This window comes from Bos indicus x Bos taurus, chromosome 5, assembly GCF_003369695.1.
Source record: "Bos indicus x Bos taurus breed Angus x Brahman F1 hybrid chromosome 5, Bos_hybrid_MaternalHap_v2.0, whole genome shotgun sequence".
Taxonomy (NCBI): Eukaryota; Metazoa; Chordata; class Mammalia; order Artiodactyla; family Bovidae; genus Bos; species Bos indicus x Bos taurus.
The window spans coordinates 89,709,748-89,731,987 of record NC_040080.1 but is presented as its reverse complement, the minus strand read 5'-3'; the positions used below and the strand labels follow the sequence as shown (position 1 = coordinate 89,731,987).

Here is a 22,240-nt window from a genome sequence, read left to right as displayed (position 1 = left end):
TGTCACGGGGGCTTTCCACCACTTAATTGAGCTCTTCTGGCTAACAAACTGCTCCTCTGTGAAAGGATGATCTTAACCTGACAGAGTATTCTCTGGACAGTCTTCACTTTAAGGTGCTCCAAGATTTGTGGACATTCTCTACTGAGCCCTTAGTCACTTCTATCCACCCTCTGAATGAGATCAATGTAAGGGGCAGACTCTAGTTTACCAGTTTCCACCCATTAAGACTCTTGTGGACACAGTAATAAACACCAGGGACAAATGCAATTGTTCTGGTGGTTAATGAACTTCACTATAGAACCTCAATGACTTTCACTCGTTTATTTGTCCCTAGGGCAGGGCCCGATTTCCAAGTCAGTGCTTGTAGCTGAAGCTTCACTTGCAAACAGAGGAGCCAACCATTAGCCCAATTTTGCTAGGAAGACTATGATAAACATCTCAAAGTATGAAGCCAAGAACAATGTAAGGCCATTATTTTGAAAATAGACCTGTTGTTGCCGGGCTTAGTGTTATAGGATTTTCCTGACAAGCTATTCCACCTAGGCCTTCATTCTTGATTTTAGTTAATTAGTTACAAGTTGCCCATATGCCTAAGGAACAGAGTCATCTGATTGCCAGACTCTTAATTAAAATGATCTGAACAGCACCCTTTTCAACCTTACCGATGTGAATACAGTTACCTTAGATTTTTCTGCCTCAAGGCTAATCTACACTGCCCTGAGCTCTAGTAGAAAAACAAGGGTACCACTTTTTGTGGTTATATCTTAATACTTTCAAAGTTCCAGTGACTTATACTTGCTTCTGTAACAAGGGAGCTCCCTTGACTCCACCTTCAGTGTTGCTGGAAGTTACCAACGCCAGCTAGTTCTAGTCGGTATTACATCAGCTTCTTTTGCTGTAACTTTCCAACATAGGGCAGCTGTCCACTTTTTATGAGTTTGACCAATTAGTTACATTCAGAGCTAGCCACCTACCCCTGAGACTAAGATGACCTAAAAAGGGATGCCTCAGCTTGGAGGCAGGAAGCTGCCTGATTAAGATGAACAAGGATGTTTAATGGGCTTAAGTGTCAGTAAAACGGTTAAGGCTTCCTGGTACTCACTTGACTTCAGGTAAACTGGCCTCACTGAGTGAGCAATTGCCCAAATCTGCCTTAGAAGACATAGGAGGAGGCCAAGCAGCACCTACTTCAGCCTCAAAAAGTTGTCCCATAGCACAGCACTGTTTGGTTTAGAAGTCAAGTTACACTGGGCAGTATAAAGTTCATTCTGGTGCGCAAAGAATGATTCCCATAGTCTGGTCTCTCAAAACTCTAAGAGAAAACGCTCATCCTATTTTAAAAAAAGTTCTTCGTTTACCAGTTTCCGAACTCGGTCCAAGACGAGGTCAATGATCTCCTTGCCAATGGTGTAGTGACCTCGGGCATAGTTATTGGCGGCATCTTCTTTGCCTGAGATAAGTTGCTCAGGGTGGAAGAGCTGGCGGTAGGTGCCAGTGCGCACCTCATCTGGAAAAGGAAAATGAAGCAGCCACCCATCATTAACAACCCACACAAGTCTGCTCCATCGCAGGGCATCAGTGGAATTCCCAGGACACACCTCCTGTCCCCGATCCCTGGGATCTCACTGGGGTTACTGAGGTCAACTCACCAATGACTGTGGGTTCCAGGTCTACAAACACTGCCCTGGGCACATGCTTGCCAGCACCCGTCTCACTGAAGAAGGTGTTGAAGGAGTCGTCTCCTCCCCCAATAGTCTTGTCACTTGGCATCTGGCCATCGGGCTGAATGCCGTGTTCCAGGCAGTAGAGTTCCCAGCAGGCATTGCCGATCTGGACACCAGCCTGGCCAACGTGGATGGAGATGCACTCACGCTGTGGGAAGGAAGAAGGAAGTGTTAGAATGTGACCCGTCAGATGGGACATTCAGGAATGAGTCACACGGAAATGACTATTAACCTTCCAGACAAATCAGCACCTTTCTGGAGGCCATGCCTGCCCAGGCACTATTTCACAAACAGGCCAATTCAGAGAAAAGGTTTTGGAAAACCACAGACATGTTAATGAACAACTAGACAAGGCCAGGGACCAGACTTTCCCTTTACAGCCACATTAGATATTCATGGTCAGGTGTCTACCTTCAGAAGGACACAAGCTACTCTAGCAATAGATTCTCCCCAACTCCTGGGAAATATGCCTGCTGACTCCTTAGAGGCATGCAAAATTCCTCCTTCCAGCTCTGATTCATTCCCTGTGTGACTGTAAGTACAGCTCATTCCCATCCCTCTTTATTCTGTTCTTTAAACAGCTTCTGCCTCTCCCTTAAAACCAGCTTAAACCAGCAAACTACAGCTGTATGACTCATGGAGAAAACAGCAGATAAGCAGCAGTTACCTGGACTTTAAAAACTGTGGTCAAAGGCATCCTTTTATCCCTGTGGAAGTATTTAATCTTAGGGAAAAATATTTTCCTTCACTGTCCACACACCTTGAGGGGAGAGTGGGGGAGGGTCGGCAGATGGAGATAGGGTAACAAAAGCTAGAAGTGTCACCAAGACTTCACTAATAGTTTAAGGAATCAGCTGTTTTCTAGTAAAATGTACATCTGTCTCTGGCGCTGTGGAAGAAGAGTCTATAATTTCATAAATTTAATGATGTTAGGCAAGCGTTTGTTTTCCTTTACTTGCTGAACAGGGTCATTTGTAAGTTACCAAACTCATTCTTGCTTGGCAAAAGAAGGCAGTGAACATAGAATCTAAACCCACAGACTTAAGAGGAAAACAAAGAGGATATCTACTGTATTTCCATCATAAATCAAATTAGCTGCTTGAAAGTCTTTCAAGTATCCACATCAAATATCTCTTATTACATTTTCTCCAAATAAGAGAGTTTCAGGGTTCTGAAAGCTGCTAATAGGAATTTAAAGCCTTTGACTGTGTGGATCACAACAAACTGTGGGAAATTCTTAAGGAGACTGGAATACCAGACCACCTTACCTGTCTCTTGAGAAACCTGTATGCAGGTCAAGAAGCAACAGTTAGAAACAGACATGAAACAATGGACTGGTTCAAAACTGAGACAGGAGTATATCAAGGCTGTATATTACCTCCCTGCTTATTTAACTTCTATGCAGAGTACATCATGTGAAATGCTAGGCTGGATGAATCATAAGCTGGATCAAGCCTCCCAGGAGAACTATCAGTAACCTCAGATGATACCATAAAGAGAATGGGAACTAAAGAAAAGAACCTCTTGATGAGGGTGAAAGAGGAGTGAAAAAGCTGGCATCTGGTCCCATCAGTTCATGGCAAATAGATGGGGAAAATGTGGAAACAGTGACCAATTTTATTTTCTTGGGTTCCAAAATCACTGCAGACGGTGACTGCAGCGATGAAATAAGACACTTGCTTCTTAGAAGGAAAGCTATGACAAACCTAGACAGCATATTAAAAAGCAGACATCATTTTGCCAACAAAGGTCCACATAGTCAAAGCTGTGATTTTTCCAATAGTCATGTATGGATGTGAGAGTTGGAGTGTAAAGAAGGCTGAGCACCAAAGAATTGACACTTTTGAATTGTGGTGCTGGAGAAGACTCTTGAGAGTCCCTTGGACTGCAAGGAGATCAAACCAGTCCATTCTAAAGGAAATTTACCCTGACTATTCATTGGAAGGACTGATGCTGAAGCTCCAATACTTTGGCAACTTGAGGCAAAGAGCCGACTCATTTGAAAAGACCCTGATGCTGGGAAGGATGAAGGCAAAAGAAGAAGTGGGTGGCAGAGGGTGAGATGTTTAGATAGCATCACCAACTCAATGGACATGAGTTTGAACAAACTCCAGGGGACAGTGAAGGACCAGAAAGCCTGGCATTCTGCAGTCCGTAGGGTCGCAAAGACTCGGACGTGACTTAGCAAATGAACAACAACAGGAATCTAAAGAAAATTCAACATCACCTAAGATGTCAAAGGGCCTAGTCTCATAACCCCAAGACAAAACCTCCAATTACTCATAACCTTTGACTTATGGTTCCCTCCTTCTCACCATACTCCCCATAAAGCAATTATCCTCTGCTGACATCAGCATGCTTACTATTAACCTGCATCTACTTGCCCAGCTCTAAGGCTGTGGGAGAAAAGGGTGTTTGTTGTGATGAACCCATGACTTTTAACCACTGCATCGTGTTTACCTTTAACTGGACTCTGGACATTCCACAGCCCTAGAAACCACGAAAGAACCAGATATTTGCCCATGACAGTCCCAGGTCCAAGGAGATAAGTATCTGAGAAGACCCTGCCATCGTAATGAAGCACTTCTAATGAAGTTTTTGAGTTCAAAAACTTTTCATATTGTGCAACAGTATGGCTTAGGCTGTGGCCACTGCTTGCCCTCCACTCTCCCCTGGCCACTTGGAAAATGAAGTGAGATACCGGTGATGGTGTCACTTAGTCTAGCCTTAACAGGATAATCAGCACCTGTCCCTTGTGAAATAAGAGTCTAACCAGTGTATGTCTTCATAGGTTTGGGGCTATTGTTGATTTCCTGCCCTTTAAACACTCCCACTATTTTCTCAATTACACATTTACCAGTGTCCTTTGGTCTGGCTTAGTAAAAAGCACTCAAGCAAGTGTTACAGTCAGACATCCTTTGATAACTGAAGTAGTCCGTAAAAAAGTAAATATTTATTCACTATATTCCTTTTTAAAAAAAGGTATTTTGATGCATTTGATACTCATGGCCTGCTTTAGATAGACGTCCAACAGATGTTTCCTAAGATACTTGTTTCCAAAACCTGTGGCAACTAAATAGAAAATACTCAAGTTGTGTGTAATTTCATGTTTCTTTAAAAGCAAGAATATTATGTCATTACTAGATTACTCTGTGACTTTATAATTAAATATCTCTTTTATGGACTTTTTAAAACCTGTAATCAGAAAGTTTCAGCTATTAAACACCCCACTACATTAACGCGAGAAATGCAGGGTTAAACACGGGACAGTAATTGCCTTCAAAGGAGGAGCCTGCCTTCATCCTTCAAGTGGATTGGTGCAATTTCAAGAGCTCCCCTCGCCCACCCAACCCCCGCCATCCCGGCCACAGGTGACGAAGCTGCAATTGGAAACTTTTCCCAGAGTCTGGCCACAGGTGGACTCAGCACCAAATCACAGGGCACACGAGAGGGGTCGCCAGGAAACGTCTGCACCTACTATGCTGGAGCACACGGGATGCTCCAGGGGTCCTTTGCCGAAGGCTGTGGGAAGGTGAGATCACTTCAGGAAATGGGAGGGATTTGTAGCTTTCACAAGTCCTTGGGAGCCAGTGCGAAGGTTCTCCGACCTTTCTGGGGCAGTAGCGGCCCCGAACGAATCAATGAATAGCCCCTCTCTAGGATCAAGTGGCTTTTCCACTTCCACTCAAGGCAGTACCCAGGCCGCGTCTTCGAGCCCGACGAGGAGTCAGCCAGGTGAACTCGACTCTCCCAACCCGGCCACCAGAAACCAGTTTGCCCGGAGGCGTGGACGTGGCTGCACTCGCACTGGGATCCCAACGCCCCTTGGGACTCCGCACTGTGCCCCCACACCACCGCCCGGGGACCCCCACTCACCATAACGGAGACTTGTACGGTTCTGCGGGGCTGGAACAGGGGAGAGGACGGCCGCGACGATCTCCCACTGACAGACTACTAAGGAGTCCGGGGGAGAAGTAGTGAGAGGCCCGGGGCCGGGAGGGATCCTATAAACCCCTACCCGGGCCACGTGTCAGGAGGGCGGGCACCCGCCCCCGCCCCGGCCTCCGCGGCCCAGCCTCCCAGCCCTACGCCGGGTTTTACCCTCCGGGCGGAGAGAGGAGGGGCGCACGGCGCTCATTGGTGGGTTCAAAAGTTCAAACCAAACTACGGACCCAGCCAGAACCACCAGGAAAGGGAGGAGGAATCCAGGGGCCGTAGAATGGGCCGGTGGGGTGAGGAAGAGGGTGCACTGGGCGACTGGAAGGCGAAGGGAGGCGAAGGGTGGGGACGGCAGTGGGCGACACGTAAGCGAGGAGGGGCGCCAGGTAAAGGGAGGCGCGGCCCCTCTCGCTGCCCGCCCGGTCCCCGGGCTCCAGACCCCCTACCCTGCACTGGAGGGCGGCCTAGGTGGCCTTCAGCCAGTTCCAGCCGCACACCCCCAATCAGGACCTCCCACACGATCCAGTGCTTCCACCGCGGGTAACCCCGGCGCCCCAGCTCTCGCAGCTGAGGGACTTCCAAGAGGAAGACCTATGGTTCCCCATTCCAGGTCCTAATCACCACAAACCTACTTGAAATCTTGAATCTCATCTTTTTTGTTGCTTTTTCCCCCTTGTTTTCCTACCTCCTTTTAAATGAACGTTTTCTTTCCCAACAGCAAACTCCTTCCAATTGGTGCAAAAGCAGTTTTTCCCCCGCCTGGAATTAATTATACTGACCCCAGCTTCCCAGGTGGCGCTAGTGGTAAAGAATCTGCCTGCCAATGCAGGAGAGGCAAGATAAGCAGGTTTGATCCCTGTGTGGGGATGATCTGCTGGAGTAGGAAATGGCAACCCACTCCAGTATTCTTGCCTGGAGAATCCTATGGACAGAGGAACCTGGTGGGCTTCGGTCCTTGGCGTCTCAAAGAGTCTGACATGACTGAGCACACGTGCATATAACAGCTTTCACTTTTCAGATGCTTACTATGCAGAGTTGTTTGTTTTTCAGACAATGTTAATCACATGTCATACATTAGACAAATGCTGTGCCTTACCCCCGTTTTTACAGATAAAGAAACTAGGGTTTAGAGTAATTAAACTAGTTGCAGGTCACACAGCTGGAGCGAGTTAGGCCCTCAACTGCCTTGCACTGCCTTACTCTAAGTATACCACTCTTTGTTACGGAACCCAAGTTCCTGTGTCCCTGGCACACTGAAGCCAAACAATCCAGAACCTGGGAGTTTGGTGCAGAAAAAGATTTATTGCAAAGGCTAAAAGCAAGAATAGATGTCGGGTGCACAAAAGACCTGAACCCTCCAATCACTTTCAGGCAAGACTGCGAAATGGGTCATAGATTGCTTGACCAGCTCCTGGACCTCATTGGTTAGTGGTGAGGTAACAGGGTGGTGTTTCCAGAATCTCAACCTTCTGGTTCCAACCAGTCTGGAGTCTGTGTGCTTGTGGTGGACTTGTATTTACTGCCTCCTGGGTGCCTGTCTTTAGTTTTTGTAGAATAACTCAAAGATAATGCATCAGATTGTTATCTTTATGGCTTCAGGAAGAACTAGGTGTCCTGTAACTCTGTTGCCCTATTAGTAACTGCTTGCGCTTGCTCTTTGGCACTCAAGAAAGGCCTGGGAGACTTTTTTCTGTTTTCTACTAATAAAGTAGAAATAAAGTCCATTTGCGACCCAATGGACTGCAGCCCCTAGGCTCCTTCATCCATGGGATTTTCCAGGCAAAATTACTGGAATGGGTTGCCATTTACTTCTCCAGGGGATTTCCCCCCGCACCCCCTGACCCCCCCCCACCCCCCCAGAGATAGACCTTGGGTCTCCCACATTGCAGGCTGATTCTTAACCAGCTGAGCCACCAGGAAAGCCCCAGCTCAGTTGGCAAAGAATCTCAGCAGGGAGTAATTACAGAAGAAAGAGACCTCTGCCTTGATTACCAAGAAGCATCTTGAGTATGCAGTGTCTGAATGGGGAGGTGTTAAGGGAAATACTGACTGGAATCCCCCTCCTTGCCAGGAACCATAATAACCATTCATGTGAGTTACTTTACCACAGGAGGTCCTGGTAAGGAACAGGAAACTAAGCCACCACCAACCCGGAGAATTCAGGAAAGTTCAAAAGTTCAAAACGACATGCCTAGTGTCCTACCAACCTCCCAGGATCCTCCTTGCTGGAATCCATCCTGACTGAGTGATGTGCACACCACCAGGAAGGACCCTGAGTCAAAAACTAATCCCATTACTATAAAATCTGGGCTGTGAGCCATGTGTCAGAGCAGACCTCCTGGGTTTCCTTACCCTCCTGCTCTCTGCCCAGGCACCCCTTCTCAATAAAATCTCTTTTTGCTCTATCAGCATGAAACTGAGCATGACACTATGATCCTTCCCCCCAGCCATGTTCTCTGCCTGCCTGTTGTCTGTGGAAAACTTTAGCATTAAGAATACATTTCATCAGAGAAGTGAGAAATGCAGAAACAAAGGAAAACAGTCAAAGGAGATGAAATAATAATAATGTAGTCACTAAGCATAGTCAAGGACCTTTAGTTCCTTCTCAAGGACTACAGATAATATTCTGAGCCATATCCTGTGAGCTGTCTTACAGATACTGAAACCCCAGGTGGAAAAGTTAACTACATAATGACCAGACTGTACCCAGGACATGAGCTGCCACAATTCCAAGAACTGTTCTCAAACAAATGGGAACAAACAGACTCTGGAACTGAAGATTAACTGTACCTAAAACAATCAAGATGATGCTAGTCAGACTACTAATGACCAATCTGAAGATGACTGTCAGAGCTGACTATGCTGTTTCTGTATGTAGCCAAACCCTATTCTGTATAAAAGCTTCTCCTCCTGCTTGTCAGGGGGTGGGAATCAGCCTTTGGACAGATGTCTGCCCACCCCCTCACCCCCCAGTTGCCAGCATCTGAAATAAAGCAAACTTTCCTTGCCACCAACCGGGCCTGTTTATTGACTTTTGGGCAGCGAGCAGCCAGACTCTACCTTTCAATAATAAGTACGTGTGTCTCCTTGGATGATTCATTTCTCAGTGTTAGACTGCTGGAAGGGGTTCCCCTTCCTGCAACCCTTTCATCATGTTATCCTAATTCTTAAATTCCTCAGCCACCTCTGAGTCATAGAATTTATGGAAATACTCAGACACAGACATAGAAAACAAACTTAAGGTTACATAAGGGGAAGGGAGAGGAAGGACAAATGAGAAGTTTGGGATTAACAAGTACACACTATGGTACAGAATCTGCCTGCAATACAGGAGACCTGGATTTGATCCCTGGGTTGGGAAGATCCCCTGGAGAAGGGAATGGCTACCCACTCTAGTATTCTTGCCTGGAGAATTCCATGGACAGAGGAGCCTGGTGGGCTACAGTCCATGGGGTGGCAAAGAGTCAGACACGACTGAGTGACTAACACTTGATGTACAAAATGGATAATGAACAAGGACCTACTGTACAGTACAGGGAATTATACTCAATATGTTGCAATAGCCTGCAAGGGAAAACAATCTGAAATACATATATATATATGTAACTCAAGCACTTTACACCTGAAACTAACACAACATTGTAAATCAACTGTACTTCAATTTAAAAAAGAAATATTCTACTGAATAGTAGAAGAGTATGTTAAAGAGCGTTTTCCTGAAGTAGAAAACGGCAAAATGAGTTTCAGATACTGAATAGGCAGAACTCAAGATACACTCCAACTCATACACACAAAATGGATGCTGTGGAAATGTGTGCAGAGATTCCTTTTCAAATTACAGTACATAATTCCCTTCATTCATCAAATGCTTATTGAGCACCTATTGTGTGGCGAGATATTCTGAAATTTGGAATAACTAGCACTTTAGTCTGTTGTTAGATATTTTAGTCTTAATAGGTAGTGCTTTCCCATTTTTAAATTCATTCCACAAATATATATTTAGCAGAGTTTCTAGGTGCTTGGAAATAAGTATGTGAACAAAACAGGTCTCTGTGTCATGGAGTGAATGTTCTAGAGCAGGATAGGGAAGAAAGATAAACAATGAACATAAGTAAACTATAGAAGAAAAGAGCAAAGTAAAGTGGGATGAGGGTGCTGGGAGGGGAGAGTGTGGGAGGAGGCTGCAATGTAAGCAAGATGGTCAAGGTTAGCCTTAATGTTAAGTGAGATGTGAACAGAGTTGATGATCCTGAGGGGCTAGTCAGGACCCTGTGAGCAGAGCAGTAGCAGAATACTGAGAAGCTGGAGCCAAGGCCCCCCAGGCAAGGGTGAGAGTTTAGTGTTCCTGGAAGGAGAGCAGGAGGCCAGCTTGACTGGAAGAGATGAACAGTAGGAGGTGAGGGTTGGAGAGGCAATGGAAGCCAGATCTTGTGGCTTCATATAAGCTACTACAAAGTCCTGGGGTTCTAGAGAGAGTGCCATAGAGAGTGAAGTAAGTGAAAGAGAAATATAAACATGGTAGAAAGTGAAAGTGAAGTCATTCAGTCATGTCTGACTCTTTGCAACCCCATGGACTGTAGCCTTCCAGGATCCTCTGTCCACGGGATTTTCCAGGCAAGAGTACCGGAGTGGGTTGCCATTTCCTTTCCCAGGGGATCTTCCCGACCCAGGGATTGAACCCAGGTCTCCCACATTGTAGGCAGACACTTTGCCATCTGAGCCACCAGGGATTGTATAGTAACACATATATGAGGAGAGTGAAAAAGCTGGCTTAAAACTCAACATTTAAAAAACAAGGATCATGGCATCCAGTCCTACCACTTCATGGTAAATTGATGGGGAAACAATGGAAACAGTGTCAGACTTAATTTTCTTGGGCTCCAAAATCACTGCAGATGGTGACTGCAGCCATGAAATTAAAAGACGCTTGCTCCTTGGAAGAAAAGCTATGACCAACCTAGATAGCATATTAAAAAGCAGAGACATTACTTTGCCAACAAGGGTTCATCTAGCCAAAGCTATGGTTTTTCCAGGAGTCGTGTGTGGATGTGAGAGTTGGACCATAGAGAAAGCTGAGCGCCAAAGAATTGATGCCTCTGAACTGTGGTGTTGGAGAAGACTCTTGAGAGACTCTTGGACTGAAAGGAGATCAAATCAGTCAATCCTGAAGGAAATCAGTCCTGAATATTCATTGGAAGGACTGATGCTGAAGCTGAAGTTCCGATACTTTGGCCACCTGATGTGAAGAACTGATTCATTGGAAAAGACCCTGATGCTGGGAAATACTGAAGGCAGGAGGAAAAGGGGATGACAGAGGATGAGATGGTTGGATTCTATCATCCACTCAATGGACATGAGTTTGAGTAAGCTCCGGGAGTTGGTGACTGACAGGGAAGCCTGAGTGCGCTGCAGTCCATGGGTTCGCAAAGAGTCGGACACAACTGAGCGACTGAACAGAACAGAATGTGGAATCTAGAAAAAATGGTATAGACGATGTTATTTGCAAAGCAGAAATAGAGACAGAGACACAGAGAACAAATATATGCATACCAAAGGGAAAAGGGGGTGAGATGAGAGGAACTGGGAGATTGGGATTGACACATTTACACTATTGATGCTATGAATAAAATAGGGAACCAATGAGAACATACTGTATAGCACAGGAAACTATTTAATGCACTGTGGTGACCCTAAGGAGAAGGAAGTCCAAAAGGGAGGGATATATGCATACGCATGGCTGATTGATTTTGCTATTCAGTACGTAAAGCAACAAACCGAGAAAAAAAAGGTCCCGTGGTTTTACCCCTGACACAGGGAGCCAAAGTAGGGTACAAAACAGTGGTGACATGATCTGACTACCTTTTTTTTTAAGATCCCTCTGGTGTGTTGAGAACAGATTATAGGAGGGCACAGGGAGAAGGAGGATGGTAACTTACTGCAGTGCCCTTTGAGAGATAATGGAAACTCAGACCAGAGTGGTAGTAGAGGAAGTGGCAGAAAGTGGTTACAGTTGGTTACATTCTGAAGATAGGGCCAAAATGATTTCCTGAAGGCTCACATATGAGGGGGAAGAAAAGCCAAGCATTTTTCCAGGATTTGTAGCCTGAATGAGTAAGAGATGATTTTGCCATCAACAGATGTAAAATGTTGGGAATGGGGCAGGCTTGGAAGGGGATATTATCAGGGGTTTGTCTTTGGTGATGTTAAATCCAGACATTGAGATGTCCATGTAGAGGTGGAGATGCTCAGGACATAGCTAGATATGAGAGTCTGGATCTCAAGGGAGAGAGATCTGGGTAGAGATATATATCTAAGTGCCATCCTAAAGGCATGACATGGGGCGAGATCACTAAGGAAATGAGTATAGAAACAGGAGAGAAGAGGACCAAGGATTGAGCTCTGGGAGAGGAGGCAGATCCCATGAAGGACACTGAGAAGGAACAGTCAGTGAGTTCAGAGGAAACCTGAGAGTGTGAAGTCCTGGAAACTAAGGAAGGAATGATCAGCAGTGTCATATGCTACCAGTAGGCCAAACAAGATGAGAACTCAAAAATGACCAAGGATTTAGCCACACAGAAGTCACTAGTAACCTGGATGGGAATAGTTCAGTGTGGTGAGTGAAAAATTGACATTTAGTTTGGGGGAGAATGGATACATGTATATGTATGGCTGAATACCTTCTCTGTTCACCTGAAACTGTCAGAACATTGTTAACTGGCCATACCCCCATACAAAATAAAAAGTTAAAAAAATATATTAATAGGCATTTTATTTTTAGATTCTGTTTTCATATGATTCATTAACAAAATACTTTTTCTTCCTCTAACTCCCTATCTCCTCACATTCAAGCAGATTGCCCCTGAGGAATCACACTATCTTTAAGGGCTTTGTAGTCCTGATTACCTTGTTTTGGATTCTGGCATTTTTTGCTTTCTAGCAAATTTTGCTTCAGCAAATTTCTTAATATCTCTGAATTACCTCCCTTATAAAATGGGGACAATGTATAACTCATAGGTCGATACACTGTTGTAGGGACTAAATGAGATACATAATTCAGAGTGCATACACCTAGTATGGCACCACGTGGTTCTAAGGTGGTGGTGGTGGCAGACAAATTCAGAGATGAAGCTGCATCTTGCATGTGAAAATCATTTTAAGCATCCGTATTTAAGTTGGGATCCACATTTAAGTTTTCTGCCCCCTGCTGGATTTTATTTTTGGAGGGGTGGGGAATCTTTTTCCTTCGTGGACAGTTAAAATTTTAACCTTTATGTAAACAGGTCTTTATGGGTCTAAAAATTACTGAGTGAGGAAAGGCTTACTTTCTAGCTGACAGTTTCCAGAACTGATCACAAACATATTGAGTTATTAAGAGAGAGCTAGTGCTCTGCCATTTTTGGCACTATAACTTTGGACGGGCACTCCTCCTCCTTGGACCCCAGGCTTTGTGTGTGCAGTATCAGGGGCATACACAGGGTCATCTCTAAGGCCTCCTCCAGCCCTAATATTCTGAAATACTCTGACTTGAGACTTCTGCTGTACATGAGAGTTGTACAAAAATGAGCAAAGTTGAAAACATGCTTCAGTCAGGGTCTTCTTGGAATCACCAGTACATTAGATACATTCTTATATATTGGACTTTTGTTGGAGTCTTACAATGCTTTAGGGAAAGAAGTGCTGAATACTTACTCCAGCTCAGGGAAGCTTGGGCTTTATGTCATCATATATAGGATCCACACATAGTAAAGAGAAGTGAATTCAGATAAAATCAAACCTTGGGTTTTTTAGTGTTTTCTCTGCTAGGCTACCAGTAATACTGAAGAACTTATTTCTGTCCAGTTACAAATTACATGTTACAAGTAATGTATACGGAGAAGGCAATGGCAACCCACTCCAGTACTGTTGCCTGGAAAATCCCATGAATGGAGGAGCCTGGTAGGCTGCAGTCCATGGGGTCACTAAGAGTTGGACACTTCACTTTCACTTTTTACTTTCATGCATTGGAGAAGGAAATGGCAACCCACTCCAGTGTTCTTGCTTGGAGAATCCCAGGGACAGGGGAGCCTGGTGGGCTGCCGTCTAAGGAGTCGCACAGAGTTGGACACGACTGAAGTGACTTAGCAGCAGCAGCAGCAGTAATGTATAGGGATATTTTGTGCTCATATAGCAATTTAGAACAAAACATTTCCTATTCCAATTGTGCCTTCAGTATTCAGCTTTCTTTATAGTCCAACTCTCATATCCATACATAACTACTGGGAAAACCATAGCTTTGACTAGACGGACCTTTGTTGGCTTTTTAATATGCTGTCTAGGTTGGTCATAACTTTTCTTCCAAGGAGCAAGCGTCTTTTAATTTCATGGCTGCAGTCACCATCTGCAGTGATTTTGGAGCCCAGAAAAATAAAGTCAGCCACTGTTTCCAATGTTTCCCCATCTATTTGCCTTGAAGTAATGGGATGCCATGATCTTACTTTTCTGAATGTTGAGTTTTAAGCCAACTTTTTCACTTTCCTCTTTCACTTTCAAGAGACTCTTTGGTCTTCTTTGCTTTCTGCCGTAAGGGTGGTGTCATCTGCATATTTGAGGTTATTGATATTTCTCCCAGCAATCTTGATTCCAGCTTGTGCTTCTTCCAGCCCAGCGTTTCTCATGATGTACTCTGCATATAAGCTAAATAAGCAGGGTGACAATATACAGTCTTGACGTACTCCTTTTCCTATTTGCAACCAGTCTGTTGTTCCATGTCCAGTTCCATGTCCAGAGCACCAAAGAATTGATGCTTTTGAACTGTGGTGTTGGAGAAGACTCTTGAGAGTCCCTTGGACTGCAAGGAGATCCAACCAGTTCATCCTAAAGGAAATCAGTCCTAAATACTCATTGGAAGGACTGATGCTGAAGCTGAAACTCCAATACTTTGGCCACCTGATGCGAAGAACTGACTCATTTGAAACCATCCTGATGCTGGGAAAGATTGAAGGCAGGAGCAGAAAGGGACGACAGAGGATGAGATGGGAGTTGGTGATGGACAGAGAGGCCTGGCAAGCTGCAGTCCATGGGGTGACAAAGAGTTGGACATGACTGAGCGACTGAACTGAACTCAACTCAATAGTGCCTTGGAAAAGTTTTCAAAAATAAGTTTTTAACAAGGATATTTATTTGGAACTGTGGGAAATAAGGTCTTGAGACTTGAAATAATTTACTCTGAACCACAAGAGGTGGAACCCAGAACAAATGCCTAAAATGGCAGTTGCCTCTTTTACTTCTTGGCCCTATGTTAGCCTGCTGCTGGCACTAGTTCACAAGGAAAGGATGTCCTAGAAGTCATTTGTTGAATTTTTCAAGGCAAGGCTAATATAATAAGAAAAAGAGAATCTGTCCTACTTTCAAGACCTCCAAAGAACAGCCAAGACTCCTCACAGTTATGTCCAACCACCTTCTTTATGATAAGCATTTTTAAAATCTTGGAATTTCCCTGGCCCTCCAATGGTTAAGACTCTGTGCTCCCAATGCAGGGGGCATGGGAGCCCTCTACATAAAATAATAATAAAATAAAATAAATGTATTTTGAAGCATTTTTTTCCCTTCTTCTCTTTACCCTTTGTAAATAGAGAAGAGCAGGACATTATCTTCTAGGTAATATGGGAAAAATAATCCTCAGATCCTTTAACTTTCACTTACTGTTCTCTGCAAATATTTTCTTTTGAATTTCTCCTCCCTCATGACTGGAGCAGGGTTTTGGCCTTCTCTTCCATTAGGACTTTATGTGAAATGTAAGCTCCATTCTGTGAGACTACCACAGAAGACTGGCTTTCATCTCTGAAAGTTCACATTTTATTTCCACTGAGACATCCCATGGCTTTTTCAAACCTGCCTTATAATCCCTAAAAATACTGTATTTGGGGGTCGTTTCCTCACACTGACCAAATGAAGCAACTGAGTAGGTTGTGTTTCCTCTGTATTCCCACTTTATATCCCAGAGCCAATCCTTCTTAAGCTTTTTCTGATCTTTCCTGTAATTAATACCCATTTCCATGATTCTCCTCCCCTGTCCCTTCAGGATAGACAGGTAATATACTCTTGTAGAAAATTAAAAAGAACTACTCACATTCTCCAATCATCTACATTATTATTTCAGTAAGTAGACCATATCCTGGAGTCTGGAACTCTTTTCTATTTATAGCAATGTTTATTTAATAATTTTATTTATTCATGTACCTAAAAAGCCCCTGGCAGCCCAAAGTGGAAAGGCCCCTGAGAAACTTCTTTCCTTGTGACTGTACCTCCTTGCCAGCAGCTGAGATGGTGGGGGCGGTTTACTCAGAGACTGTGAATCTTAGGATAATCTTTCCTCTTTCACTTTCCTGCTATCTTTTTACCTCCTCCTAAGACACAGAGCCAGCCATTTTCAAGTACACGAATACTTGTTTTTTCCTACCTAATTAGTCCAGTAGTACCTCAAGTCCAGGGAGTCACTGCATAAATTGTACACAGTCGGGAAATTTAGAGGTAAAAGAGTCTCGTGTTACTCAGGTGAAAAAGTGAAATGAAAGTGTGAGACCCCATGGACTACAGCACACCAGGCCCCCCTGTCCATGGAATTCTCCAGGCAAGAATATTGGACTGGGTTGTCATTCCTTTCTCCAGGGAAACCCAGGGATCAAACCCGGGTCTCCTTCATTGCAGGCAGATTCTTTACCGTCCGAGCCACCAGGGAAGCCCATAATTAGTTTAATTTGGCCGAAAGCACTTGGCCTTTTCCAGTGTCTGTTTCCGGAGAATGCAATGGCACCCCACTCCAGTACTCTTGCCTGGAAAATCCCATGGACAGAGGAGTTGGTAGGCTGCAGTCCATGGGGTTGCTAAGAGTCGGACACGACTAATCGACTTCACTTTCACTTTTCACTTTCATGCATTGGAGAAGGAAATGGCAACCCACTCCAGTGTTCTTGCCTGGAGAATCCCAGGGACGGGGAGCCTGGTGGGCTGCCGTCTATGGGGTTGCACAGAGTCGGACACGACTGAAGTGACTTAGCAGCAGCAGCAGTGTCTGTTTCTCCCACTTCAAGTCAGTGGGCTGCTTCCTAATCTGAACCCCATATGATTCTTTTGTAATACTAATCCTCCTACTCATTGGTGTGTGAGAGAGCCTACTAGAGCCAACAATTTAGATTTTTAGGAATTTGGTGAGCCAGTTAGACATCGCATTGGCAGCTTGAAATCAGCAATGACGGATGTATTTACATCATGGAAACTGGTGAATACTACAAATTAGGCTCTCATCTCCACTCTCAGCTGGTTGTTAAAACATTTTTCCATTGTCCCTACTTCTACTCTAGTCCAAATCGGGACATTTCTCTTAGTTCTTTAGAACTCTGATATTGAAAAAAAAAAAAAAAAAAGGACTTTTTTTTTTTTTTTTTTGTCTCAGAGCTTGATTCATTGCTCTCCTCATAGCCAGCCAAAGCCCAGAAGCCCAGCTTGGCTTCTCCTCCCAATTTCAGCTTTCAAAATTACGAAAGTGTTACTACCTCTTAGCCCCTCCAATCCCAATCAACATCTTCTTTTCCAATGCTTTTATTTCTTTGATTATAGAAGTCCCCAACTCCTGTTTAGCCACACTCCACCCCAGCATCCCACCTCCAGGACCAGTGTCTCCACTCAGCTTCCACCCTCAGGATGAAGAGTTTACACACCTTCACTTGTTAACCTGTCACAATAAGTCTATGAGGTTATGAGGTAGAAACTACTGTTATCTCCACTTTACAGAAGAGAAAATTGAGGCTCGTGGGTTGAAGTAACTTATCTAAAGGCACATGCCGGCCCATGTTGCCTGCAGTCCAGCCTTCCTCGCTGGGATCCTCAGCCCTTTCCTCAGGAGGTTGGTTTTAAAGCTCTCATGTCTTAACCACTGTTCTTCTCTCTAAAAACATCCATATGAAACCACTTTTATATCTACAACTTTAATTACATGTTTATTTCTCCAAATCATCCAAACCTGTAATGATCCCATTCAGTTATAAGAATACAATGAAGGAAAGAGGCTGGTACAGAGTTCTAACAGACACCGGCTGTACTCAGAACTCTATTTTTACAGCACTTTAATATTTTGATCCTCTAGTCTGTGTTCTTTTTTCCTTACCCTCCAGCAATTTTCTGTTGCAATACAGTCAGGAATATAAACCATTTAGAAACCCTGGAAGGTCTTTGCTTGTTTCTGATCGATCAAGAGTTCCTCATTTAAAATTACATACCTCTTTGTTTTGGTAAGCTGTGGTCCCTACTGACCTTGTAAATGGGTTATGTGGGACAGCCTGTAACTACAAAAATCAGCTTGCTTACCCTGTTCCCTCAGCAGCTCCGTTTATTTGTACTGAACCCAAGGGACAGAGCCAGGTTCACACACTGTGGGAAAAAGAAAAAGAGGAGGAGGAAATTCTTTGTGTTCAAAACAAAGAAACAAATTTTATATTCAGGCTGCTCTTTCCCTTTATTGTGCCTGAAACAACTGATAGTAAACCACAGTTGTTTCAAAGAGGAAAAAAAAATAACCTGGAATGTAGGTCACCTAACGAGCCATGAAACCTGTTTCCTTGATGCTGGTTTGCTTAATTGAGGGGTTTCATGGCCTCTGATCAGGGCCTGGGGAGCCTGCAATGGACTGAATGTATTCTGTCCCCTGCCCCTCTCCCCCAACCGACCCCGACCTAATTCATATGTTGAAATCCTGACCTTCACTGTAATGGTATTTGGAAGTGGGGCTAAGGGGGAATAATTAGGTCATGAGGTGGAGCCCTCATAAATGGAATTAGTGCCCTTATAAAAGGGACCCAGAGAGCTCTCTTGCCATTTGAGAGGATACAAGGATAAAATGGCAGTCTACTACGGGGAAGAGGGTCTGCACTGGAATTTGACCACGCTGGCACCCTGAACTTGGACTTCCAGCCTCCAGAACTGTGAGAAATAAATTTCTGTTGTTAATAAGCCACCGTGTTTATGGGATTTTGTTAGAGCAGACTGAAGAAAGCCACAGCCTAACCCCAAGCACATTGTTGTGTGCGTGCTAAGTCATTTCAGTCATGTCCGATTCTTTGTGACCCAAGGACTGTAGGCCACAGACTCCTCTGTCCATGGGATTCTCCAGTCAAGAATACTACAGGGGTTGCCATATCCTCCTCCAAGGGTTCTTCCTGACCCAAGGATTGAACCCATGTCTCTTCTGTCTTCTGCACTGGCAGGAGGGTTCTCTACCTCTAGTGCCACCTGGGAAGCCCAAGCTCATTGTTATCGAAGTCAAAGAAGATGAAGTCCAAGTATAAGAAAAAGTTCAGTTCAGTCGCTCAGTCTTGTCCGACTCTTAGCAACCCCATGGACTGCAGCATGCCAGGCCTCCCTGTCCATCACCAACTCCCGGAGTTTACTCGAAGTCATGTCCATTGAGTCAGTGATGCCATACAACCATCTCATCCTCTGTTGTCTCCTTCCCCTCCCGCCTTCAATCTTTCCCAGCATCAGGATCGTTTCCAATGAGTCAGTTCTTCGCATCAGGTGGCCAAAGTATTGGAGTTTCAGCTTCAGCATCAGTCCTTCCAATGAATATTCAGGACTGATTTCTTTTAGGATTGAACTGGTTGGATCTCCTTGCTGTCCAAGGGACTCTCAAGACTCTTCTCCAACACCACAGTTCAAAAGCATCAATTCTTCGGCACTCAGCTTTCTTTATAGTCCAACTCTCACATCCATACATGATTACCGGAAAAACCATAGCTTTGACTAGACAGTCCTTTGTTGGCAAAGTAATGTCTCTAAAGCTTTTTAATATGCTGTCTAGGTTGAAAGTAGTGGTTATTTATTAATGCTTAGACAGCAACAGTAACAGGAAAACAATAGAATGAGAAAGACTAGAGATCTCTTCAAGAAAATTAGAGATACCAAGAGAACATTTCATGCAAAGATGGGCACAATAAAGGACAGAAATGGTAGGGACTTAACAGAAGAGAAGATATTAAGAAGAGGTGGCAAGAATACACAGAAGAACTATCCAAAAAAGATCTTCATGACCCAGATAACCACAATGGTGTGATCACTCACTTAGAGCCAGATATCCTGGAATGCAAAGTCAAGTGGGCCTTAGGAAGCATCACTACAAACAAAGCTAGTGCAGGTGATGGAATTCCAGTTGAGCTATTTCAAATCCTGGAAGATGATGCTGTGAAAGTGCTGCCCTCATTATGCCAGCAAATTTGGAAAACTCAGCAGTGGCCACAGGACTGGAAAAGGTCAGTTTTCATTCCAATCCCAAAGAAAGGCAATGCCAAGGAATGCTCAAACTACCGCACAATTGCACGCATCTCACACACTAGCAAAGTAATGCTCAAAATTCTCCAAGCCAGGCTTCAACAGTACATGAACTGAGAACTTCCAGATGTTCAAGCTGGATTTAGAAAAGGCAGAGGAACCAGAGATCAAATTGCCAACATACACTGGATCACTGAAAAAGCAAAACATCTACTTCTGCTGTATTGACTATGCCAAAGCCTTTTACTGTGTGGATCACAACAAACTGTGGAAAATTCTTAAAGAGATGGGAATACCAGACCACCTGACCTGCCTCCTGAGAAATCTGTATGCAGGTCAAGAAGCAACAGTTAACTGGACAAGGAACAAGAGACTGGTTCCAAATACGGAAAGGAGTACATCAAGCCTGCATATTGTCATTCTGCTTATTTAATTTCTATGCAGAGTACATCATGTGAAACGCTGGGCTGGAAGAAGCACAAGCTGGAATCAAGATTGCTGGGAGAAATATCAATAACCTCAGATATGCAGATAACACCACCCTATGGCAGAAAGCGAAGAAGAATTAAAGAGCCTTTTGATGAAAGTGGAAGAGGAGAATGAAAAAGTTGGCTTAAAACTCAACATTCAGAAAACTAAGATCATAGCATCCAGTCTCATCACTTCATGGCAAACAGATGGGGAAACAATGGAAACAGTGTCAGACTTTATTTTCTGTCTGTGATAAAATCACTGCAGATGGTGACTGCAGCCATGAAATTAAAGACGCTTGCTCCTTGGAAGAAAAGTTATGACCAACCTAGACAGCATATTAAAAAGCAGAGACATTACTTTGCTAACAAAGGTCTGTCTAGTCAAAGCTATGGTTTTTTCAGGAGTCATGTATGGATGTGAGAGTTGGACTATAAAGAAAGCTGAGCACCAAAGAATTGATGCTTTTGAACTGTAGTGATGAAGACTCCCAAGAGTCCACTGGACTGCAAAGAGATCAAACCAGTCCATCCTAAAGGAGATCAGTCCTGAGTGTTCATTGGAAGGACTGATGCTGAAGCTGAAACTCCAATACTCTGGTCACCTGATGTGAAGAACTGACTCACTTGAAAAGACCCTGATGCTGGGAAAGATTGAAGGCAGGAGAAGGGGACGACAGAGGATGAGATGGTCGGATGGCATCACTGACCGGATGGACATGAGTTTGAGTAAGCTCCAAAAGTTGGTGATGGACAGGGAGGCCTGGCATGCTGCAGTCCATGGGGTCGCAGAGTCAGACACAACTGAGTGACTGAATTGACTGAGACAGCAACAGAATCATTCTGACCTCTAGAGACAAAGACAGAGTGAAATGCAAAATGAAAGACTCTGGCAGGTTGGGGAGGCAAAGATTAGAATAACAACCTATTGAAGTAACAACTTTATTGACTCCTCACTGACAAGAATGTAAACTCTCAAAGCCATTATAACTACTAGGAACTGGGAATTCTGGTTTCTAGTGTGAATAGATAAGATGACCTTTGGTAAGGTCCCTTCCTATATTGCCTCTGAGTTTCCCCATTGGCAGTGTGAGGATAATAACTGATCTAAAACAAATCTCTGAATAAGTAGATCTCTGGATTCAGGGTTGGGAGATCTAGATTCTAGTTCTAGCACAACTTACTGAATGGATCTTAGTTTCATCATTTGTAAAATAAAACATAGCTTCTAAGTTTCCTTATATAATTTAGTTACTTTACATAGTGCCCTGAAAACATAAAGATTTTCTAGAAATGCAAAATTACATTATTCTGTTTTACATAACATATATTTATCTGGCCCCTAGTGTGTACTAAGCACTGTACTAGGAATTAAGGAAAAGACAAAGCCTCTGAGGAGATCATACTGCATTTGGGGAAGAGAAGTGACGCAGGAAGAAAAATGAAATCTAGTGAGGATGCTAGAGAGTAATGAGTGCTGTTTTAGCTAAACACGAAGCCCTCTCTGACTTGAAGGAAGAGCTGAGCCATGTGACTGTCTGGGGGAAGAGTGTTCCAGGCAGAGGAAATGGCTAGAGAGTGAGAATGAGGGGAAAAGCAGAAGAAAAGGTTAGAGAGAGAGGGGAGTCCAGACTGTGCAGGTCTTTAGAGGCTACCATAAGGAATTTGGCTTTCTCTTTGCATGAGGTTGGAAGTCATTGGCCCAACGTCATGATAAAATTAGACTTTTGTTTTAACAGGGTCACTCAGGCCTCTATGCTTAGAATAGACTCTAGGGAGGTAAGAATGGAAGCAGGTGACCAATTAAGT

General features: G+C 44.1%; 1 protein-coding gene across 2 annotated transcripts in view; it reads right to left on the bottom strand.

Annotated features, from left to right (window-relative positions):
* The window catches only part of TUBA1C (tubulin alpha 1c), a 49,265-nt gene that overhangs the window by 1,799 nt on the left and 25,226 nt on the right, over positions 1-22,240 (bottom strand). The window contains exons 1-3 of one of the 2 annotated variants that reach the window (XM_027542750.1): positions 5,601-5,798; positions 1,650-1,872; positions 1,359-1,507 (exon numbers count right to left, since the gene is read on the bottom strand). In XM_027542750.1, the coding sequence (XP_027398551.1) occupies positions 1,359-1,507; positions 1,650-1,872; positions 5,601-5,603 (375 nt within the window). In that variant the 5' untranslated portion in view covers positions 5,604-5,798. Of the gene's footprint in view, positions 1-1,358; positions 1,508-1,649; positions 1,873-5,600; positions 5,799-22,240 lie in introns of those variants that run through there. The other variant, XM_027542751.1, reaches the window with a different exon arrangement.